General features: G+C 33.6%; 1 protein-coding gene across 1 annotated transcript; it reads left to right on the forward strand.

Moving 5' to 3' along the window:
* The first annotated feature begins 6,440 nt into the window (after positions 1-6,440).
* On the forward strand, positions 6,441-22,996 carry LOC114406987 (CLIP-associated protein-like). The gene is made up of 21 exons (XM_028369889.1): positions 6,441-6,991; positions 11,262-11,417; positions 11,515-11,577; positions 11,926-11,994; positions 12,158-12,320; positions 13,144-13,305; positions 14,792-14,889; positions 15,194-15,268; positions 15,346-15,414; positions 15,499-15,584; positions 15,664-15,781; positions 16,729-16,827; positions 16,912-17,269; positions 17,409-19,198; positions 19,699-19,800; positions 20,005-20,109; positions 20,283-20,357; positions 20,439-20,507; positions 20,626-20,694; positions 21,311-21,412; positions 22,550-22,996. The coding sequence occupies exons 1-21, from the start codon at positions 6,659-6,661 to the stop codon at positions 22,709-22,711; spliced, it is 4,323 nt and encodes a 1,440-aa protein (XP_028225690.1). The 5' UTR covers positions 6,441-6,658; the 3' UTR covers positions 22,712-22,996.
* Positions 22,997-25,123: the final 2,127 nt, after the last annotated feature.

A 25,123-nucleotide genomic window follows, 5' to 3' on the forward strand; every position in this document is an offset into this window, starting at 1 on the left:
CAAACAAATCTCTCCATTCATGTGTCATTGTCTAATTACCAATATGGAAGTAACAAATAATAATAATTATATATGTCACATGATAGTGGACTGATTTAACATCTTAATGGATTCACTGGAAATTACAAATATAAAATGAGGTTTTTACATATATTAAGGGTGTGTTTAGATGAATAGTGAAAAATTTGATTTTAAAAAAAAATAGTTAAATTGATTTTGAAGTGATGCAAATTATATTTGGATGTTTTTATTATAGAATTAAGTTAGGAATAAAATTTAATAAAAAAAATTATTCAATGTAAAAGTTATTTAAAGTTATTTTAACTCAGAATCAATTCCGAATTCAAAATTAATTATGAAATCTTTTATAACAATAAAATCAAATATGTAAAATTCAATTTAAAATTAATTTTGAAGTCAGAATTAATTTTCTAACGTAAAACCAAATACATACTATATAGAGTCTTTTAGTAATTGAACAACGGAGTAATATAGAGATGTGATATTACAAATAGGAAAATTAGAGAATTTGATTTCTGTAAAAGATTATTGAGGAATAATATTTGATTAGTCAATGGTATAATGAAGTCATATGATTTTTTCTGTGTTCGTTATATGATTATTTTATAAAGTCCATATTTCATGTATAAAGGTTTTGGATCACAACTTACCAACTGTATAGATTCTTAAAACATAAGGAATTAGTTTAAATATAGTAGACAAATGTCTCATTCCAATTTTACGAGATGCCACACAAAACTTTATAAGCTGGTGTCCCTACAGCTTAAAATACACAAGACTCCCTGGAACTCGCATCAGGCCAACCTGTAAAGATTGAAAACAACTTCTTTTTTTTTAATTGAACTTGATCAATGTTTGCATATAAAACCTAATGACTAACGTGATCATGCAAAAGCGAAAGTGGACAACTCTTTTTTCTGAAAAAGAAAATCATATATTCTTTTAATTATTTTTTTTCCTAATCTTGAACTATGTCCAAAACGGGTTGTTCACAAGGCTTTGTCATGAAGCTATCCCTCTCTTTTTTTTTCTTGGTTGTTTTCATCATCCAATGCCAAAACTAATCCCTTCTCAAAATCCGATCCATTTAACAAACATTATATAATAATGCCATTGAAAGACCCGTGAACAAACAATTTTTAAGTTTTTTTTTTTTTATCTGGTGGAACTTCTTATCTGTTTTAATTGGAGTCTTAAGCATCATTACGTTGAGAAAATGTGAAGATGATGCAATGAATCATGGGACCATCTTAATATCTAGTTTGCACGCTGCCATTAGACGACAAGAGCAAGTGAGACTTTTTATTTTCCATGTTTTCATGTTTGAATAAATTTCTTAAAAATGATCACCTACTAGAAACAGTCGGAGATCATTCACACACTTGTCCCTTATAAAGTTTTCTTCTATTTTCCAATGATATTATGAACCCGTTTCAACTTGTCTTGGAAATAGAAGTTACACCACAATTTAAGAGATGTGAAATCTAACATCTCCAAACAACGTGTGAAAGTAGTATCCTTGTTTAGTGATGCCTTTATTTCAATTCACTCTCCAACAAAAGCTTGCTTTCAAGCCTAGTTTTATAAGATATATTAAATAGTTCATCATTTACGCGATGGAAATCGGTTATTCTAGTGGTGTTGACTAATGAGTTTTTACTTCTAACTACTAGTTCTTACTAATGCGTTGAGAAAAATGCTGTATTTAGGATCCACTTTGTAACAGATAATTTAAAAAGAAAGATCGAGAAGGAATTATTACACTGCATTGTTGTTAAAAATGTCAAATAAAATAAGTAATGTTATCTAAGATGTTGTCCATTGAAGTTAAACTAGTTTAACGTGTAATAAGTTCACTAAACACGTTCCACAAGTTTATCCGATGGTAACGTGAAATGTTTTGATTATCTCAAAATCATATCTCAAATTTATATCAAATTGACAACAGGAATTAATTCAGTAACTATTTATATCAAACTGTTTCTTTTATTTTGCCATTAGTTTAAGTCCAATATGTGTTCCTGGACTAAACCCCAGTGAGATTTGAGTAATGAGGAATTAGGTGAGGCTCTTTAGTCACATGTTGTTGATAAATTGATGTCAACTATTGTCATCACAATTCTTACTTCTCATCAGCTTAATAATTATTTTGGTTCTGTAATAATAATTTTAAAAGTCTCGCGAAAGCAATTTGAAGAGTGAACCTTATTATGTGTCTGTAACACTTTAAGAATTGCTCCTTATTTTGGAAAACACATGCCGGTAATGCAATGCTGACATGCATCTAAAAAAGAAAATGTTATATCAACCCCGACAAAAAAATTGGAGTGACAGATTTGACTAAAGGTACAACTGTGAACAAATATTATTTGGAATCTGTTTTTTTTTTGTTAAAATGAGTGTACATGATTAATTTTATTAGGTGAAATATCATTTGTTGATTAAAAAAACTTGAAAATCATAGGGTTAAATCTGTTGATTCTATAAAATATCATTTTTAGTCATTTAAAATTTATTTCTTTTAGTTTAGTTTTTATAAAATTTCAAATTTTAGTTCGACTATATAGTTAATTAATAAATATTATTAAGTGTTGACGTGATTAATGATGATGCCATAATTATGTCATGCTATCAAATATTGACATTATCACCTTGTATGTCAATAAATGAATATGACATTAAAAAGTATTAAACAAGGAATGATAATGTCATCATAAACTAAAATAAAAAATAGCAAATTTTTAGGGATTGAAGATATTACCTTCCCCATTTTCAAGTCTCACGTACATGTACAATTCAAATTTTCATTTGGTTCATCTAAATGAGAACTTACATTCAAAAATAATTTTATTAGTAGTTTTTCGTTGTTGTGATTTGATTAATTCTTCTTCTTTTTTTCCATTTTCAACTAAATTCTTTTTATATAACATCTTATAGATATATAAATCAAAATTATTTGGCCTCCTTTCATTCATAATCTAATATGTCAATGCTCATCTAAATCATATCCATGTTTGGATCTTCACTAAAGTTATTGTTACATTTACTTGTCTTAATGACTATTATCGTTGTGAAAATCATTTTTTTTCATCAACAAATGATATTATGATTAGATATTTTTAATAGTTTGTATCGTTGTGATAAGATATTTTTTTTTTCTAATAAGTAAATTTGTTAAACCTAAACAAATTGTTTTTTCTCTTTTTTTCTGAATTAAAAAATGATTTTCTCAATAATTCATACATTGACTATATTTTTTTTTTATCAAAATTGTTAAAAATGTCCAAGAAAAAACTAATAGTTAACAAAGAAAACAATAAAAAAGATATATTAAATTTTACTGACAATAACTTTACATATAATAGTTAATTATCAAAACATCATAGTACATAGAGTGTCAAATGATAAATTGATTGTTGGCAAAAATTTCCAGCATCATTCAATATAAGCACTACAAGCATAATCTATCCTAATTTTTAGGACAATTCTATCCCATCTATCATATAAACAATAAATTTGGGCATTACCCATGACTGATAAGTTAGATTACAGGCATGATTCAGGGATGGAGCAAGAAGTCTTTATCTTATGCAGGTAAGTTAGAGTTGATCAGAGCAGTTATTCAAGGAATTGTAAATTTCTAGATGGGGATTTTTCCTTTGCCGCAATCTGTTCTGGACTGGATCAACGCTTCGTGTCGTAATTTTCTATGGGGCAAAGCGGATATTGGCAAAAACAAGTCATTGGTTGCTTGATCAGTAGTTTGTTCTCTGAAAAAATAAGGGGGTTTAGACCTTTTTAATCTCAAGGGCTGGAACCTTGCACTTCTTTCCCGTATCCTGTGGGACTTTCATTGTAATAAAGATTCTCTATGGGTTCGATGAGTTCACCATTACTATTTCAAAGGGAGCGATGTGTGGAATTACAATACTTCTTCGTCAGATTCAGTTTTGATGAAGAAAATCATTCAAATAAGGGACTTTATTATCTCCAAAGAGTTAAGTACGGAAGAGGCCAAAAAGAGGATTCAATCTTGGAGCACCAATAAACAATTGTTTGTTGGCAAAGTCTATGAATACATTAGAGGTGTCAAGCCTACTGTTAGTTGGTGTTCTGTTATATGGAACTCAGCAATCCCCCCTAAGATGTCTTTCATTCTGTGGCTTGCTAAAAGGAACCGGCTGCTTATTCTTGACAAAGTTATTTTTTTGAACAAGGGTTCCCTTTGCCCTTTATGTTCAAATGAGGCTGAGTCAAATGCTCATTTGTTATTTTCTTGTAGGAAATCTCTCCAAGTTTGGGCTCACATTCGTGATTTGGCTCCTTTCCGCAAACGTTTCACTTCTTTACAGCGCATTACTGACTCTTTAATTAGGGGCAGATCCACATCAGGTGTTCAAGGAAAATTACGTTGTCTGGCTACTATAACAATTAGAGTCTACTGCATCTGACTGTCTAGGAACAAGCTGATTTTTAAAGATTATCAATTTTCTGTAATAGAGATTATTAGCAAGATTAAGTTTCTTATATATAGACAAGTGCACCTGTTGCATTTGTTTTAACATCTTGATATAGGTCTTCTTGTATTAGGGAGACTTTTGATTTTCTCTGACTGCGGAGTATATCCCGTTTATTGTTGTATCATTTTGAATTTAATATAATTTACATTTTTCCCAAAAAGTAAATTTGGGCATTACCCTTAATTTAGCCTCCACGCATCATGTACTCCCTTGCACCATCTTGTGATTCCCAAATGAGTTTATGCGGTTTTGAGTAGTGATTGCTTCACGTTTTCAGCCTATCTCATGCTAAGGTTGAAGGAAAAAATGTTTAGAAAAAAATGGGGCAACTACCGTCAAACGAGAAGGAAAGCAAGCTCATGTTGACAAAAACATCAATCTATTTATATGTGAGACATCAATTACACAGTCATGAAAATAGACATATGCATTAAAATATGTCACAGACAACGATAAAAAAATATCTTATACTGCTATTTTAACGGCTCATTTCTTATACTATACCCGCTGTCAAGACATTTCTTATAAATGTTTAAATTAATTACTGCTCGTCTGGTCATTAAAAATACACTATTTTCAAAATTAGTCTTTTTAGTTTACTATCATTATTTTTGTTAATCTTTAAAAATTAAAAGAAACAATGTATTTTTGATCTCTCATAAAAAATAAAATAAAAAGCATTCCATTTTATTAAATGAATAAAACTTTGAACAATAATTAAAATAAAAATAAATATATTTTTAAAAAATGAAAACAAAAGAAGGGCGATAAAAGGACTCTGGAGTCTTGAGACATGACTTTTCTTGTGAAAATACACGTTATTTTGTTCATGTAATCAAACCTTTCTAAAATAAATAAATAAATAATAATCAGACATAGGTCGTTTGAGTGGATTGAGGTTACTAAGAATTAATTTTTTGTTTGGGTAATATTACTATAAATTAATCTATTTTGTCATCTCTATTCTTTATCAATTGTATTCCATTTCATAATTTAAACTATATTCTAAAAAAAGTTTTTAATTATAAAATGTCACTTTTAAATGCTGTATCCTATATTCATTTATTTACATTTTTTTTATACTGTTTTACTTTTTCCCCAGTCACTAACTCCACTACGTAATTTTTTATTATACTTTAAAACTCCTTTTTTTTCCCTGGGTACACGCACATCAATAATGCAGTGTGGTTCTGGTATACCAAAATCTCCTAAATCAATCATGATCATTACAAAAATCATTTTTAATTTTTTTTTTTCTCTATATAAGTAGTTCCTTTTACGGTGCCTTAAGCAAATAGTAGCATTTAAAGGCGCTAGCAGCTCCACAAGTACTTTTACTATTTTACGTTTGCATTATCTCATTGTGTAGTTAAAATAGTAATTGGGAAATTTTTAGAAATGAATACAAACAGTATTTTAATGAATAAAAAACAGAAATTGGGAAAATTTTCATAAAAGTAATAAACCCTTGAAATTAAACAAAACCTAAAGGATAATCTATACCAAAAAAGAGAATACTAACTACCTAAACTTTGTAATACTTTTTTTAATATTAATTAAAATTGATTGAAAATCACTAATTTTAATGAATTACACTTGTTATTTAATGATTTTTTTCTCCTATTTTATAAGTGAGACAAAATCTGTGACTTTCACTAATAGTAAAAAGTGTCTAACATTCTAAGAAAACCTAAAGGATAATTTAACAGACCTAAAGGAAGACCAGATGAAAAAAAGGACTGAACTTAGTCAAATAAGTCAATTAATTAATATTATGGTTTAGAAATTAGGTCATCGAGGATAATTTAAAATATGTTTGAATTATGATTATGATTAATTATTTTCGGATTGATTAATTTTTTAATTAAAGGGAAATCTGGAACAAAAGGATGGTTAAAATTTCAAGCACATAAGCAAGTTTTGATTTTCATTTCATTTCATTTCAAGTTCGTCTTCTTCCCCCGTCAATCTAGCCACTCCCTATCTTTCTCTCTCCTCTTCTGAATTTGACGGTTGCACCGCGTAATCTCATCGGATTCTTCTCTCTATCCTCATCGGTTTCAAACTCGCTCACTCTCTCACTCAGTCTTGTTCAGATCTGATCAAAGGAAGAAGAAATGGAGGAAGCTCTGGAACTGTCACGCGCCAAGGACACGAAGGAGAGGATGGCGGGCGTAGAGCGGCTGCATCAACTTCTAGAAGTTTCCAGAAAGAGCCTCTCCTCTTCCGAAGTCACCTCGCTCGTCGACACATGTATGGATCTCCTCAAGGACAACAACTTCCGCGTCTCCCAGGGCGCTCTCCAGGCCCTCGCCTCCGCCGCCGTCCTCGCCGGTGAACACTTCAAGCTCCACTTCAACGCCCTCCTCCCCGCCGTCGTCGACCGCCTCGGCGACGCCAAGCAGCCCGTCCGCGACGCCGCCCGTCGGCTCCTGCTCACTCTCATGGAGGTACTGTCCCTTATCCGTATTTAATAACTCGATAGTGATAGTAATCGAGTGTGGTTCTTACTAACTGGTAGCGGTAGGGTGCTGTAACTGCTTAGGAATATTTATTAGGATAATAATGACTTCGATGTATCGGAATTGGTCGCTGTTTCGCTGTAACACGGCGACGAAATCGGAATTGGTCGCTGTTTCGCTCTTGCATGACCTGTCTTATGCTTCTGGAGAATGAGAATCGGAATAATATCGCGAGATCTTTAGTCGTAGGATCTCTTGCTGGTGTGATTTCATCGTCGTCTGTGTTTGGTTTCTCATTTAAGATCCATATATAGAGCAAAATCACGTCAAAGACAACGCAACGCAAAAGCAACTATTAGTTGTGTTAGGGATCCACGTCCAGTAGTGTCAAACGTGTGTCCAAACATTAGATGAACCTAAAGCCTTTCAGATGCTGCGTTTTTAAATTGTGGTGTCTTGAACCCAAATGAATTAATCTTTCACCGGTTAATTTTTTTTATTTGACTTTAGATTCTAGAGGAGCATTAAGAAACATGTGACAAAATGTCTGCAAGTAGCTTCTGCAGAAGAAGAAGCTCGGGGAATTTCTTTTTTTGGATTGATTTAGTATCCGTGAAAATAAAATTCATAATTTCTGATTGACTCGTTTGTAAGCAAAACCAGATTTAAGTCTGTTAGCAGTTAATTGTAACTTTATAAGTGAATGCTTTGAAGATAACTGATATAACGCTTTGTTAACTTGATAATTATACTTGAAATGTTTGAATGTGAAAATATGCACACAAAAAGGATCCTCAACCTCAGTTTTGCTTATATAGATAGTACAAAAAATAGTTCATGGTGAAGGCTATAGCCTAGCCTATGTTGACAGATTACAGGACAGCTTCTAAGAGCTTCTACAACAAGCTACAAATATAAAACATTAGCAAAACATTTCAAACAACAACTTTAACACTCCCTCTCAAGCCGGAGCATATAAATTGTGTGCTCCAAGCTTGGAACATATAAAGTGGATCCGAGGACCTCTCAAGGACTTGGTCGGGATATCTGCAAGCTGTTTGTTGGAGTTTATAAATTCAGTACTGATTTCTTTGGACTGTAGCTTTTCCCGAACAAAATGGCAATCAATCTCTATATGTTTAGTTCTCTCATGAAATACAGGATTAGAAGCAATATGAAGAGCTTCCTGATTATCACAATACAACTTCATCTGTTGAACATCACAAAATTTTAATTCTTGAAGAAGTTGTTTAATTCACACCAATTCACAAGTAACAAGAGCCATAGCTCTATATTTTGCTTCTGCACTTGATCAGGCAACAACAATCTGTTTCTTGCTTTTCCAAGAGACAATATTTCCTCTAGGGGATACACAACATCTAATGGTGGATCGCCTGTCTATGGGACAACCTACCCAATTGACATCACAGTACCCACAAATTTGGGCATTTCTATTATCTTTATACAACAATCCCTATCCTGAAGTCTTTTTGATGTATCTAAGAATGCGAACCATAGCATTCCAATGGTCAATGTGAGGATCCTGCATAAATTGACTGACAACTCCGACTACAACTGACAAATCAAGTTGTAATTGTGAGATAAATGAGTTTTCCAACCAGCCTTCTATACCTCTTTGGATCTGGAAAAGGTTCACCTTGATATGACATTAACTTCTGATTTGGATTCATAGGACTATCAATAGGCCTACAATTAGTCATACCTGTTTCTTCCAAAATGTCCAGAGCATATTTTCTTTGTGAAATGACAACACCTTTCTTTGATTGAGCCACTTCAATACCAAGGAAGTACTTTAGGTAGCCAAGGTCTTTGGTCTGAAAATGACTGAATAATTGTTGCTTTAGTTAGGAAATTTTGGCAGCATCATTCCTTATAATAACAATGTCATCAACATAGATAATTAGATAAACACACTTCTTGGGAGAAGTATGACAATAAAAACAAAGTGATCTGCTTCACTTCGCTTCATTCAAAAATTCTGAAAAATATGACTAAATTTCCCAAACCAAGCACGTGGTGATTGTTTGAGCCGATAAAGAGATCGACACAATTTACACACCAAACTAGACACCCCCTAAGCAACAAAACCATGAGGTTGCTTCATATAGATTTCCTCCTCTAAATCACCATGGAGAAAGGCATTTTTTTATGTCTAATTGATAAAGAGGCCAATGACGAATAGCTGCCATAGCTAGGAAGAGCTGAACAATTGTGATCCTGGCCAAAGGAGAGAAGGTGTCACAGTAATGAAGGCCATAAATCTGAGTGTAGCCTTTGGCAACCAACCGAGCCTTAAGTCAATCAACCTCACCATTAGGTCTGACTTTAACAACATAAACCCATCAGCAGCCAACTGTCTTCTTCCCAGGAGGAAGAGAAACTAATTCCCATGTGCCATTGTTCTCAAGAGCCTGCATTTCAACAATCATGGCTTGTTGCCAACCAGGATGATCGAGTGCCTCTTGAACATTTTTAGGAATAGTAATAGAAGACAAGGGAGAGTCTTCTTTTCATTTCATCCATAGAGTCATATATTAGGAACTTCTTTAATTCTTTAACAACAACTTTGGCTATGTGTGAGGTCATATCGTGGTTAGTCTGTTTGAGAGAAAATGCATGGTTTGCTGAATCAAATAAACTCTGGATGTCATTAGCAAAAATATCTTGAGCATTTTTCCAAAATGAACAACAAGTCTTGAAGGATTTGAGTATTTCCAACACATCAGGTTCTACTGATTGCCATAAAACAATGCACAATTGAGAAGTCAAGTGGCTTCCACTGATTTCTGCTCTCTGATGGAATTTCACTAGTTTCTTTCTCCAAATGATCATAGTGCCCTTGACCAAGGAACCATAACTCAACTGAGGCAAACCAAGATAGATAATTTTTCCACTTGAGTTTCTGAGTAGTAATAGTGGGAGTTCTAGAGAGAGGAGAAGGAGTAGAAGTGAGAGTGGAATTTGTAGATGTCATTTTGAGAAATCAAGGACAAGTATCTAGTAACAGACACATAGCACAAAACTTGTGGAAACCAGGGACAGAGGTGTACAGACCCACTATCCAGACAATACCAAAACGACGATTTGATGGCTGAAACAAAGCAAGGAGAGGCCGGCGACCAAAACCCAGGTGTTGTGTTGGAGTTCTGGTGATTGGAGACGGGCACATGGGATGCATGCGCTTGAGAATGACGTGGGAGCGCGTGTTGAGATGCGTTGAAAGAGACGACCCAGATCTGGGTATTGTCTGGGATAGGTGCGACGGCGGTGGCTGGTGGCAGACGACGGCACTGGTGACAATGGCCGGCGATAGACAGAGATGGAAGTGCAGAGCAGGATTGTCCCACTTTGATACCAACCTGAAATGTTTGAGTGTGAAAATATGCACACAAAAAGGATCACTTCGAAACCTCCAGGGTTGGGACGCGTTGAAAGAGATGACCTAGATCTGGGTATCGTCGGGGATAGGTGCGATGGCGGTGGCTGGCGGCAGACGACGGCACTGGTGACAATGGCCGGCAATAGACAGAGATGGAAGTGCAGAGCAGGATCATCCAACTCAGATACCAACCTGAAATGTCTGAGTGTGAAAATATGCACACAAAAAGGATCCTCAGCCTGGCCAGTGGATGGATGTAGATCTATGAACAGTTTAAACAGGAAACTATTTAAGCAGAGTAGTTTGTGTTTGGTTTCTTGCATGGCATGAATGTTGGCATAAGCTTTTGGTTTATCTCTAAACAATTAAGTGGAGTTTCACATGGCTAATCTGTGATCAAATTTATTTATCTATATGACCTTATTATAGCTTGAGTGTTTCTTTTACACTTCCGTTCTATATCTTTACCTAGGCTATGTTTGGACTAATGGAAGGGGCTGGGAAATAACTTGATGGCATGATGCTAGGTTCCACTTATTGGATTGCTTGAGAATGGATTGGAATGGAACCTGATGGAGTGCATTCCTTTCCATCCTATAGCCCTCTTTTCTTACCCACCAATTTCTGGAGTAAGGGACAGAACTAGTCAGCATTCCAGTCCATTCCATTCCACTCGTCATTATCCAAACTTAGTTTAACAGTGAAATGGATAATGCTTCCGCATGTATCTTGGTGTTTATTGTCAAAGAGTAAAAGTGAAGTAAATATGTCCTGATTGTAATTTTGAAAATGATATTTTTTTAGTCCTTGCGTTTTGCATTCATTTTGGATTATTATTATTATCATTATTATATGCAGGTTTCTTCTCCTACAATAATTGTTGAAAGAGCAGGGTCCTTTGCTTGGGCACATAAAAGCTGGAGAGTCAGAGAGGAGTTTACACGAACTGTCGCAGCTGCAATTAATCTATTTGCAGCTACTGAGCTTCCACTTCAACGAGCTATCCTCCCCCCTGTATTGACTTTTACAAATAAGCAGTACATATCTTGTGTACATTTAAATATTCTCGGCATGTGATAATAACTCCTTCCAAAACTTGATTGATTGTCAGGTTTTGCATTTGCTTAATGATCCAAATCCTGCTGTTAGGGAAGCAGCTATTTTGTGCATTGAGGTAAGCATGCTTTATCTTTCAGTCATTTAGTATTTTGTATATATTGGCTAAAGGACTCACTTGCATTATCATGTTACTTGCCAAAAAAGGGGTTCATGCCATAGCAATGGCTAATTTCAATTCTTGAATTTCTGAGCCAAAAGTAAAGAATTGCTAATATTGCATGTTGCTTTTCGCCTTATGTTAATCTTAATGGTGTATTGAGCATTTTTATAATTGATATCATGATGCCGTAAAGAAAAATTGATTTATTATGTGTTCACAGTCATACCTGAGGATGGTGATTACGGATTTAAGATAGGATAATGTTATTGTTAGTACATTTCTTTGACATTGTCATTTTTACAGGAGATGTATACACAAGCTGGACCTCAATTTCGTGACGAACTTCACCGCCACAATCTTCCTTCATCTTTGGTAAATATAAAACACTTTCCTCATTCATTGTTATTCAATATATTACAAATGCACCAACACACTTTTAAGCTCATGAATTTGGACCTTTGCCATTTTACATTTAATTAGCATCTACTGTGACAGTTTCTTATGTCTTGTTCATTGCATCATATGATGGTTTCAGGTGAAAGATATTAATGCCAGGCTCGAGGGAATTCAACCAAAAGTTCGCTCTTCGGATGGTCCAGGTGGATATATTACTGGGGAAATTAAACATGCAAGTGTTAATCCCAAGAAAAGTAGTCCAAAGGCTAAAAGTTCCTCAAGGGAGAACTCTCTTTTTGGAGGTTAGTACATTTGTAATTCTTCAATCATACATGTTTATATTTTAGTTTAGTATCAATTCAATTTTATACATGGCATTATGATTTATATCTTTGTAATTTCCTTCTCATACTGGCTCTATTTACCTTTCAATTTTCTCTGTAATTAAAATTTACTAATTTGAGATGAGCTGCATAGTTGCCACTATACTGGAACATATTGTCAAATGTTTAAATAATGTGGAGTTATGGACCCTATGGAGTTTGGACATGTTTATTTTTGACATCACATTTTTGTTTGAGTTTAGATTAGTTTAAGCTCCTTTCTTTCTTATCATTAAACTAAACTTTGATATCACGATGTTAGAATTTTTAGCTTTTGATTTTAAGTGATGCTATTTCAGTTAGCACTAATTGTGGTGATTTTGTTTTTCTGTGTCATTTTTTATTTAAACTTCCGCATATTGTAGCTAACATGTATCCTTCGGTAATTCCAGAAGTTAAACACACTTGATCTTTGGGGTGCTACCTTTAATTAGATGTTGTCCCTTGGATCTAACTGTTTTTAGTTGTCATTTGGTGGATGTTTTCTTCTGCACTTCTTCAATGATAAAAATTTACATGCGATGCATGTGCAAAATGTGTAAAAATTGAGATAATTTTGATGGTGGAGGCAAAATGATTGAAGATAACATGATGTGATTCAAAGAGATGAGTGGCATCTCAAGTTGTAAAATTGTAAAATTAAAAAAAAAATCCAACATCACATATTGTTAATATACTGCGTATAGTTGGATGAGAATATTAACTATTTAAGTATGCATTTTGTTTATTAAATTATGAGCAGGAGAAGGTGACATCACTGAGAAACCCGTAGACCCTGTCAAGGTATATTCAGATAAGGAGTTAATCAGGGAATTTGAGAAGATTGCATCTACCCTTGTGCCTGAAAAAGACTGGTCAATTCGAACTGCTGCTCTGCAGAGAGTTGAAGGTCTTGTTCTTGGAGGTTGGTGGTTCTGAATTCCTTTGAGAAATGTGTTCAGATAAATATGTGCTTAGAGTGCAATGATAAGAGCTTATTCCTATTTTGAGTCTAAAAGGGAAAGAACGTTTGCAGTTGTGGAATATCTTTACTTGAAGGATGTTTGTGGTGATCTTTTATGAATATGGTGTTGGATTTTATTTGTTGACGTTGATTCAACACAAGCCATAGTTAACTGAGCCATGGCATTAAAAGATTATCACAATTAGACAATAAAAAGGAAAATTAAATGCTGGTAGGACCATTAACTACAGCCGTTTCAGCAATAGAGGCGCAGTTTTTAGGATCCTAGTTCTACTAAATTGTGGGCAGGGGGTGACTTAAACATTATTGCACTTTTTAAACTAAATTGATCAGGGCCAACATTTTTATAAGTCTATTATTATTTGGAGAGTAAATTACTCCAAAACCTTTCTTGTAATTTGCACTTAAACTTAAAAACCTACACAAAAGCCCTCTATATTTTATAAAATTATAAACATGTTACAGTTAAACACAATTTTATTTTTGCATGAAATTGATAAATATACTGTTATTACTATTTTGACTCATTTTCATTTCTTAAAAAAGTTACGCAAACCCTATTCTATTTTATAAATACATTATGATTAAATCCCCTGCAATAGTAAAACTTTGAAATTATTAATTACTTAAATGATAAAACTTGAAGATAATATTATTATAGTGGATGAGAATACATAATGAAGAAATTATAATTTCAAATATTAAAAATAACAATACCTATTGTAAAAATGTTGCTGTAATATATGTAAGAAAAAACTAAATCTCGTGAATTATTAATAAGATAGAATAAGACTATTTTAAAATCAATTTTATAAATAATTAAATAATAAAAAATAGAACCATGCTTTATTTTTTAATATTTCATTTGATTAAATTTTTTATCATAACAATTTAAAACAATTCTTGTTATTTGAAAATACAGAATTATAATTTATTCTCTTATATTATTTAATATTATCTTCAAAATTATATTGTTTAGGTATTTAATAATTCCAAATGTAATATATTTATAAAATTGAAGAGAATTTTTGCAATGTGCAAAACTTTTTAATGAGGATATTTTTGTCAATTTTATATTATACAGAAATAAAAGTGCTTTAGTTTTAAGTGTAGTATATTTATTAAGAAGAGTTTATAGATTAAGGGATTTTATAAATAAGAAGAGTTTTGTGTCAGTTTTAGAAATAAAAGGGATTTTATACAAAAAAGTGCAATATAGAATGGAGATTGGAGTAATTTACACTTATTTGAATCATGTGCGTTGTTTTTCTCCTTGTAATATGTATTTTTGTGCCTATTGTTTAAGCAAAAAATGGTTTTATGTATGATTAATTGTAATTTCCACTGAGCCAATAAATTAAATGTAATACATTTTCTTTTCCTGTGGCATGATTATTGAATATCTTCTTATTACTTTCTTCAACAGGTGCTGTGGATTATCCATGTTTTCGTGGGCTCCTGAAGCAACTTGTTGGACCTTTAAGCACACAATTGTCAGACCGAAGATCTACCATTGTGAAGCAGGTGCTCTAATATTATTATTGTTCTATATTCCCTTTTATTAATTTGTAAAACGTGTCTAGGTGAAAGTTATAATTTCCTGTTCCTTCTTTGCTGTTTTGGGAACTTAGGAGAATGGTGATTTTTTTCTCTTGAAGCAATCCTTCTTTGCCTTTGCGTATGTTAGAATGAAACATTCATTTGTTTTGATGAATTCCTTCTCTTAGTATGCTTGTTAGTTTTCTCTCATTATAATTACTGAAGGACCTGTCCATAGGTTAGGTTCTTATACCCAACTGTTTCTGGCTTGTTGTTTGCTTTCTTCTAGGCTTGCCATCTATTGTGCTTTTTGTCAAAGGAACTCTTGGGTGATTTTGAGGCATGTGCTGAAATGTTTATACCAGTAAGTTCGCCTAGTTATCTCGGATTTATCACAATTTTGATGCTTTTGAAATTATTAATTTTTGATCTGATAATCAGGTCCTTTTCAAGCTGGTTGTGATTACTGTGCTTGTAATTGCAGAGTCTGCAGATAACTGCATTAAAACGGTACTGTAATATGTTCATTTAATTACCTTCATTTTCGTATCCCTCTTGCTATGTGTCATTTTCACCTTTGCCTCTACTTTGCAGATGCTGCGCAACTGCAAAGTTGCTCGTGTGCTTCCCCGTATAGCCGATTGTGCAAAAAATGATCGCAATGCAGTACTTCGTGCAAGGTATATATTATCAACTATTGAAAAGACACAAGCTAGAGTTTTGGTTTTTGATTAATACCATTGGACATTTGTACTGTAGGTGTTGTGAATATGCTTATTTGGTCCTAGAACATTGGCCTGATGCACCTGAAATACATCGATCAGCTGATTTATATGAGGATCTGATAAAGTGTTGTGTTTCAGACGCAATGAGTGAGGTAGCTTTATAGTTTTAGGTTATTTGACATTTGGTAAATATATAGTGCATTAAATTTGTAAACTCTGACTAGCTTTTCCATTGGGTTTTCTCTTCTTCCTGAACTATCAAGAAATTGCATCACCTTGATAGGCGTGTTGGTGTGTGGGAAGTAAAATTGATTGTCCTTGTTTGCGTATATTTTAGTGAAATTTCAGTTATCATAAAATGTATAATATGATAAATCAGTAATGATAATTAAATTGTGAAATTCCATAATTTTTTTATTTATTGGTTGGCTTTATGTCTCAACGTGTCATTGTGTGGTAAGGAATGATTACGGATATGAAACTTAGCATAATAGAATTTATGTTGAATGATGCTTCTATTATGGTTAGCCAAAGAACAAGGCCTCTGCCCAATGCTTTCTCTCTGTGTGCACTCGCACGTGTGCATCATGCCAAAATAATTTAAATTTCCTTTTAGAATATGATTGTGGGGAGAAAATAAGTATCCAAGAGGCAGTTGTGTTGTGAAAAACTCACTGCTTTCCTTGTATCCCTTCAGGAACCAAATCAGTGACACAAATCATCCCTTTTTTTTGCATATATCTATTGTTTTTGCCATTTGTCACCCACTTGCTTAATTTAATTTATATTCCTGAAGTTTTGGTTTTTAACTGTGCCAAATGGTGTTGTGAGATTCATGTAGCCAATCTTACCTAGTGGGATAAGGCTTTGTTGCTATTGTTTGTTTCATTGTATAATAATATTTGGTAAGATGTTTCAAAAATGGTTTTGCAGTATGCGGTAGAGTTACTCTGTTATTAGTTATGATCATTACTTACTCTTTTGAGCAAATTTGTTTATTTATCATTTTTCATTGATTTAGGACAGAAAGTCTTTAGCATATTCATTGATTATTCAAAGTATATGGAAGTGAAAATAATTACTGTGTGAAAATTAATAGGTACGGTCTACTGCAAGGATGTGCTACAGAATGTTTGCAAAAACTTGGCCAGAGCGTTCTCGTCGCCTATTTTCATCCTTTGACCCTGCGATTCAACGGGTATACACTTATGATTTTGTGGATGTCATTCTTCCTTTTATTTTTGTTGCTCAGGTCATCTTTTAAAGTGAATGTAAATCGCAGTTAATAAATGAAGAGGATGGAGGAATACATCGACGACATGCTTCACCTTCCATTCGAGATAGAGGTGCACCGACGTCATTATCTAGCCAGGCCTCTGCTCCCTCTAATCTACCTGGTTATGGAACTTCTGCTATTGTTGCTATGGATAAAAGTTCAAGTATATCATCAGGGACATCTATCTCATCTGGCATACTTCTTTCACAAGCTAAGTCACTTGGTAAGGGTACAGAACGTAGTTTGGAAAGCATGTTACATGCAAGCAAACAGAAGGTTTCTGCTATTGAAAGCATGCTTAGAGGCTTGGATTTGTCTGATAAGCATAATTCATCTTCTCTCCGGTCAACAAGTTTGGATCTAGGTACAACATAAGTTTTCCTGTTATATATTTTTATTTTTACCTCAATTTTCAGGACTTGATGCCATTCAATGGTTGATCTGTTAGTGTTTTTTCAAACTATTTGAGCGGCTAAATTTTTCTCTTATTGCCCCTAGTGCAGGAGTTGACCCTCCATCATCTCGTGATCCACCTTTCCCTGCAGCTGTCCCCGCATCTAATCATCTGACAAGCTCTTTAACAACAGAATCAACTACTTCCGGCATCAATAAAGGTAGTAACCGAAATGGTGGTCTCGGTTTGTCTGACATAATCACTCAGATTCAAGCTTCGAAAGATTCTGCCAAGTTATCCTATCGTAGTAATGTTGGTATTGAGCCTTTATCATCATATTCGAGTAAAAGGGCATCTGAAAGACAAGAAAGAAGTTCTCTCGATGATAACCATGATATGAGGGAGACTAGGCGATATATGAACCCCAACACTGATAGACAGTATTTGGATGCCCCTTATAGAGATGGAAACTTTAGGGAATCTCATAATAGTTATGTGCCTAATTTCCAGAGACCACTATTGAGAAAGAATGTGGCTGGACGCATGTCTGCTGGCAGGAGGAGTTTTGATGATAATCAGCTATCTCTTGGAGAGATGTCGAATTTTGCAGATGGACCAGCATCTCTTCATGAAGCTTTGAGTGAAGGACTTAGTTCAGGTTCCGATTGGTCTGCTAGGGTTGCTGCCTTTAATTATCTTCATTCTTTGTTGCAGCAAGGTCCGAAGGGAACTCTAGAAGTTGTTCAGAATTTTGAGAAGGTAATGAAGTTGTTTTTCCAGCACTTGGATGATCCCCATCATAAAGTTGCACAGGCTGCTCTTTCAACACTTGCAGATATTGTTCCAGCATGCCGAAAGCCTTTTGAGGGTTATATGGAAAGAATATTACCCCATGTGTTTTCTCGGTTAATTGACCCTAAAGAACTTGTCAGGCAGCCGTGTTCAACAACTCTGGAAGTGGTCAGCAAAACTTACAGTATAGATTCTCTCTTACCTGCATTATTACGCTCACTAGATGAACAAAGGTCTCCAAAGGCTAAATTGGCTGTTATTGAATTTGCTATCAATTCCTTTAACAAACATGCTATGAACCCAGAAGGTGCTGCTAATATTGGCATCCTAAAATTATGGCTTGCTAAGTTAACCCCTTTGGTTCATGACAAAAATACAAAGCTTAAAGAAGCAGCTATTACATGCATTATATCAGTGTACTCTCACTTTGATTCAACTGCTGTTCTTAATTTCATTCTGAGTTTGTCAGTTGAAGAACAAAATTCCTTGAGACGAGCATTGAAACAATACACCCCTCGCATTGAAGTAGACCTAATAAACTATCTGCAGAACAAGAAAGAGAAACAACGTTCTAAGTCTTCCTATGATCCATCTGATGTTGTGGGAACATCCTCTGAAGATGGATATGTTGGTTACTCTAGGAAAGCTCATTACCTTGGTAGGTATTCTGCTGGTTCACTTGATAGTGATGGTGGCAGGAAATGGAGTTCCCAAGATTCAACACTGATAAAAGCCAGTCTTGGTCAAGCATCTTCTGGTGAAACTCGGGAACATCTGTATCATAATTTTGAGACTGATCCTAATAGTGGCAGCCTTGGTTCAAAAACTAAGGATCTTGCTTATGCCGTCAATCCAATGGGTCAAAACTTTGGCTCTCAAACTAGCCAACATGGACACATGGACAGTAGCGTGAGCTTAGAGGGTCTTTCAACTCCTCGTCTAGATGTAAACGGTTTGATGTCATCAGAGCATTTAAATGGTGCTGAAGGCTATGTAAATGACAAAGAGCATCCTTCTGAATTGGAACTTAATCATCACTCAGCTGAAGATGTAAAAATTAACACCATGACACACACAGGACCCAGCATTCCTCAAATTCTTCATATGGTGAGTTATGCAACTAGTATAGGATAAGTTGGTTTTTTAATTTTATTATTCGGAAAACCAAAAGATCCTGTAGAAAGAGAAATATTGTGAGAAAAAATAGGATGGTGATAAACCATTCTCCAAGGATGGAAAATTGCAGCAGAAAATAATAGTAATAATCAACTCACAAAATATCAGTCAAGTCTCTTTGCAAGAAAGATAAAGAAACCCATTTAAGCATTGACAAAAACACGAGGTCAAGAATAAAAGCCAGTCAAGGAGAAATGATGACTATCATCACTGTTTAAAACTATAACAAAAAGTTCACTTTTTCCATACATTTTTTATATCCTCACCCTTCCCAAAACCTCGATAAGGAGTTGTAAGAAAGTTGTCAAAGGTGGCAGGACAAACCCAGAACTCTTTAAAATCAGAGAAGAGATTGTTGCAAAACTCCCCCCACCCCGTCTTTGACATCTTTGTGATATATCACTTCACACCTGAAAAATGTTGTTTTGTAGATATGCAGTGGGGGTGATGGAAGCCCTATTTCAAGTAAACGGACTGCTCTTCAACAATTGGTTGAAGCTTCTATAACAAATGATCATTCTGTTTGGACCAAGGTATGCTTGATTTTATTTACACTTTCTTTTTCTTTCCAAGTTGTATGGTTGTTGGTCATACTTATTATGATTCAGGAACTGATTAAAAAGTGAGAGAAACCAGGGAAACAGATAAAATGTTGAAAGAAAATACTTATGAATCTGAATATGATTTGTTTTAACCCTAATGTGCAATCAATTGTTAATTTGATAATGTACTTGCAGTACTTCAATCAGATTTTGACAGTTGTGCTTGAGGTGCTGGATGATTCAGATTCCTCAGTCAAAGAGCTTGCTCTTTCACTGATAGTTGAAATGCTTAAAAACCAGGTTCCTACTCCTTTTGTCCCATTTTAGTTTTGGGGATTATGCTCTTGATCATGTCAGTGCTTACAATTGTGCATATTTTCTTTTTGTATGCATAAGGCATTATTGGAAATTAAATTTATATCATAAAGATTTTTCTGATTTTAAAATTTAACTTCTACTTTTATTGTTCACAGAAAGGTGCCATGGAGAACTCTGTTGAGATTGTAATTGAGAAGCTGCTTCATGTTACAAAAGATATCATTCCTAAGGTAGCAAAAGTCCCATTCTACTTTGTCTTTTATACATTTGCTTTCTTTTCCTAATCTCAGCTTCTTCCATCCCCTTTTTAGGTCTCGAATGAAGCAGAGCACTGCCTGACCATTGTTCTATCTCAGTATGATCCATTCAGATGTTTAAGTGTATGTATTTCTTGATTCCTTTACTTTGTGGCCCCTTTACTCTCTGTAAAATTTTTGAGGAAAGGAATGGGGTTTTACTTTTTTGACAATCTAATCCTCAGAATTTAAATCATTTCAGGTCATTGTCCCTCTGCTGGTTACCGAGGATGAGAAAACACTCGTTATTTGCATAAATTGCTTAACAAAGGTAAACTGTCTTTAGAATGATCTATTGCTCTATTTTGGAAAGAAGTGCCCAATGAATCAATAATATTTCAAAACGCAGCAAGTATTTTTATGTCCATATCCTATATGCTTCTGATACTTATAAAACATAGGTAAATGCTAACCAATGGACATAGGTCACTTGTTAAGGATACAAAAAGATATTTATTGTAAAATAAATTATTTATTATATTAAAAATAAAAATACCAAATCATTTAAGCATTTGTTTTTTTTAAGTAATTAGAAGAATTTAATAGGAGGTATTAAATGCTTCTCAACTAGTGTTTTTAGGCAGTTGTTAACGAGACACAAAAACATATTCTGAGTGTATCCTGCATTGTCTTGGTTAGTGGTTACTCCTGCCAATATGCCATTTCACTGTATGAAGTGTATTAATATCACTAGTATTGTAGCACATGGGAAAAAGTTTTTTCTTTTTCTTACGACTGTCTTTACATATTCTAGTTGTATCATATCCCATGTTTTTAAGAATTTACTGTATCCTTATTCTGTCATATATAGTACCTGCACCACATCATACAATTGCTTAACAATTTATCATGTTTAACAATTAACATCATACTATTCTTTTCTTCAGCTTGTGGGGCGGCTTTCTCAGGAAGAACTAATGGCTCAGTTACCCTCGTTTCTGCCTGCCCTTTTCGAAGCTTTTGGTAACCAGAGTGCAGATGTTCGGAAGGTACTTAAGATCTTTTTTATCTGGAGTAATTTATGTTCCATAGTGTCGTACATCTTAAGAAATGTCTGATGGTAAAAAACACTGTAAAGTGGCATATGTAGTTATAACCTCTGAAGCACGGACATCGTGCAAAATATTGGACACCCCGACATGGATATATATATATATATATATATATAATTCAAATATAACATTTTCCTATTATAATGAGTAAAAAAAAATACACTTGGAAACAGACATCATTCACAATTTGGGCTCAATGTTCCCTTAAGTTGAAAGGGATCTAATCCATCCATCTAAAAAGCAAAAAGAGAAAGTGATGACTTATATGGCATTTTGCTGTCAATCTATCACACATACGGCACAAGTTCTACAATTATCTTGACACTATATGGCACACATACAGCAAATATCAAATAGAGATACTGTTGTCTCATTATTAATATGACACGCACACGCACATAACAAGAAGTAAATTAATATCATAGACCACTGGTTTCCATATGTGAAATAAAATCAGAGTTAGCCACTTCTATAGAAAAAAAAGACAATGGTGTCACTAGATTGAAACTTCTTTTCTTGGGATTATTGAGCTGAACTTGCTATGGCTCATTATAAACAATTAGTTCTTACTATATTCCCTGTATAATTTGCCATACCAAATGTATGAACAGAAAGGGATGATCATTTCATTCATACTAGCAGTGATTATTCCATAATCCATTCCCTCATTAGAACACAATCAATGCAGCAAACCATTTATAAAATAATACCAGGAAGTTTGTCCTTTGTATGTGTCGAACTCTTGATTTCAGCCTCGATGGTTTGATATATATACTAAGCCACCTAAACTTGCGTTGCTCCTACTTCACCGTGGGCAAATCTGACAGTAGTCTGCTCTTAATAAGGTTTAAATATAGTTTATGTGATTAACTAATATTAGACACTATAAAAGGATGATAAGTCTGTCTGGCTTAGAGGATCATAAATGTAACTGGTTCTATCTATAAACATTTTCTTTGAATGAGAGGATTAGGGTATTATTTATCACTAATAATTATATTTTTGTCTGTCCTTTGTTCCCTTTATATATTCTGTTTAATTATTCTTATTTTATGTAAATGCGGATTGTTACAGACCGTTGTTTTCTGTCTCGTGGATATTTATATCATGCTTGGGAGAGCATTCTTGCCATATTTGCAAGGGCTTAACAGCACACAGTTGAAGTTGGTCACCATTTATGCAAATCGAATCTCACAAGCCAGGACAGGCAAAGCGATTGATGCCGTTCAAGACTAGCAGGTTTATTGGGAAGAAAAAAGTTGTGGCTTTTTGGGTGTTGTCTATTCATTGTTGTGTATTTGTATATCTGCGTGCATGAATTTAGATGTGGGTTCCATTGTCTTTCCTTCTCCTTGGGTCTCTTTAAATATATAATTTTTTTGGTCTTTCCTTTTTCCCTGGCAATGTTGGAATTTGGAGAGTTCTGATGGTGAAATACGAGTAAATTCTAATCTACATATAGTAAACATTATTGATTGTCGTAAATGGTTTTCAAGAAAGTCATTGATTCAGTTACATGAATATTTTGGATATAGGCTAAGTTTTCGCAAACTTATTTTCACGCTGCAGTTCTTGTTCAACAAAGATGTATTTTCGTTCCCTTCATTTTTTGTTGGGGGGTGTTCATATTAAGACCAAAGTCTTTTGCCCTACGAAACCCTAGCCATAGTGTGTGATACGTGAAGTCATATAAACGATTTCACTACAACTCTTAGCACGGTTATTCGTGCAATAGATTTCGAAATTGAAGTGTGGTTCATAGGTTTCCTTCATCGTGTTTTGAAATTTTCATTTATTTAGGACATTTAGAAATATAAAAGTCATGTATTATAAAATTTTCATTTATTTAGGCTAAGTATTGATATTATGTTTTGAAATTATTATCTAAAAGTTAACTTGTGTTTGGGTGGAGGTTAATAAATTTAATTCTGGATGATGTTAATTTTATAAAATTAATATGTTTTTTAAAATTTTATTCAAACAATTTTTAAGTGTAAGATTGTTTGAATTGAAAGTGGTTTTTCTTAATTCAAAATAACAATACCAAACACTCATTTGGTGTCCCTCGTAACCAAACATAGCCGAAGTTAAGGGTAGAGTTGCAGCTTTTAATATGTGGATAAGTATGCCCATTATAAAATTAGCTTAGGAAACTATTTCCTCGTCCCAACATAAGCTGCACAATAATAAAGCTTTGGATAGTCATTACATGAGCTGCGCCTCCGAGTATTGCCATTTAAAAAAAAAGGTAAAATAATTTACCAGCCAGTATCTGAATTGTTTAGAAATTTTTTGAATAAGCTTTTATACTCTAGAAACTTGTAATTGAGTCATTGAACTTATACATCACTTTTCATTGAATCTCTTGGTTATGATTCCATCAAAGGTGATGATAATTTTTAATATCTGTTTGAATCTTAAAAGTACAGAAACTTATTTGAAAATTCTAAAAAATTCATAAACCAGGTCACTAAGTTTAATAACTGACTAGATCCTTAAACTATTTTAGATTTTTAAAATAGTTTTGTATTTTTAATATTCGTAATAAGTTTCAAGAATAATCTGTAATTTTCATTTTTTTTAAAAAAAATAATCTGTAACTTTAACGAAACATTATTCCTGAAACATTATTTGATTGTTTCAGGGTTCCAATATCTTTCCCAAACAAGTAAGTTTTAGTGATAATTTCAACTTTTAGTTTTTTTATCCTGTCGTTATAATTATCAAGTATATTATTAATATGAACTAATGTTCAAACTTTGTTGTGTTAATGCGTATATTTCACTTATTTGTTTTCTTTTGGATTTTATTGTTATTATTTTTTCTTTTGGATTCGGTTTCCTTATCCGATTTTATATTAACATGTATATATGAATTGATTAACGGACTATTCATCAATATATTTTCTAAAAAACTTGTTATTCTATTGAACAATCGATACACACATTGTTAATCAATAATTGACTCATAATCCTTAACTAGAATATGGGAGGTATAACATTTCAGGTGTAAAAAATAACAACAACGGAAAAAAAATAAAATATGGAAACAACTAATTTTGAAGAGATATATACTACGTACAGAACATGAATTGAGAATCTAATTCTATTTATAAGCAGGACAAACTATGTAGTAGCATTCTGTGATTCTAATAGCAGTGTTGTAGACACCACGTAATGTGTTATTCTCGTCCTTGTAAACAAAAAGTTGTGTGGACATACGTGCTTACTTCTGTTTTATATTCTTTTCCTTGCACTGTAAGGTATACATATATACATGTACGTAGTCGCGCAATGGCTCAATTAGAAGGAAGTTATAACTTATGAGTTTGGCATACTTGCTCGTTTTTCATGCCAAGAAACGAAAGGCAAATAACGAAAGGACCCCAAAAATATACTTCAAAATTTGATTGTCTTCTTGTCTAGTTTAAAATAGAAAAAAGGTAGCCTACGAATTTATTCAAGATAGGAATCATCCCCATTTTTGGAAAAATATCACTCTCCCTCAGATTTTTAGATTGTGAACGAAATCCAGAGACACTTCCCACAAATTCAATGTTGATGCTAACTCACATCCAATTTGGTACTTCTTTTTTTTTTTTTTTTTTGAACAGCTCCAATTTGGTACTTTGATAATTCTTTTCGATCC

This window comes from Glycine soja, chromosome 3 (genome assembly GCF_004193775.1).
Source record: "Glycine soja cultivar W05 chromosome 3, ASM419377v2, whole genome shotgun sequence".
Classification (NCBI taxonomy): domain Eukaryota; kingdom Viridiplantae; phylum Streptophyta; class Magnoliopsida; order Fabales; family Fabaceae; genus Glycine; species Glycine soja.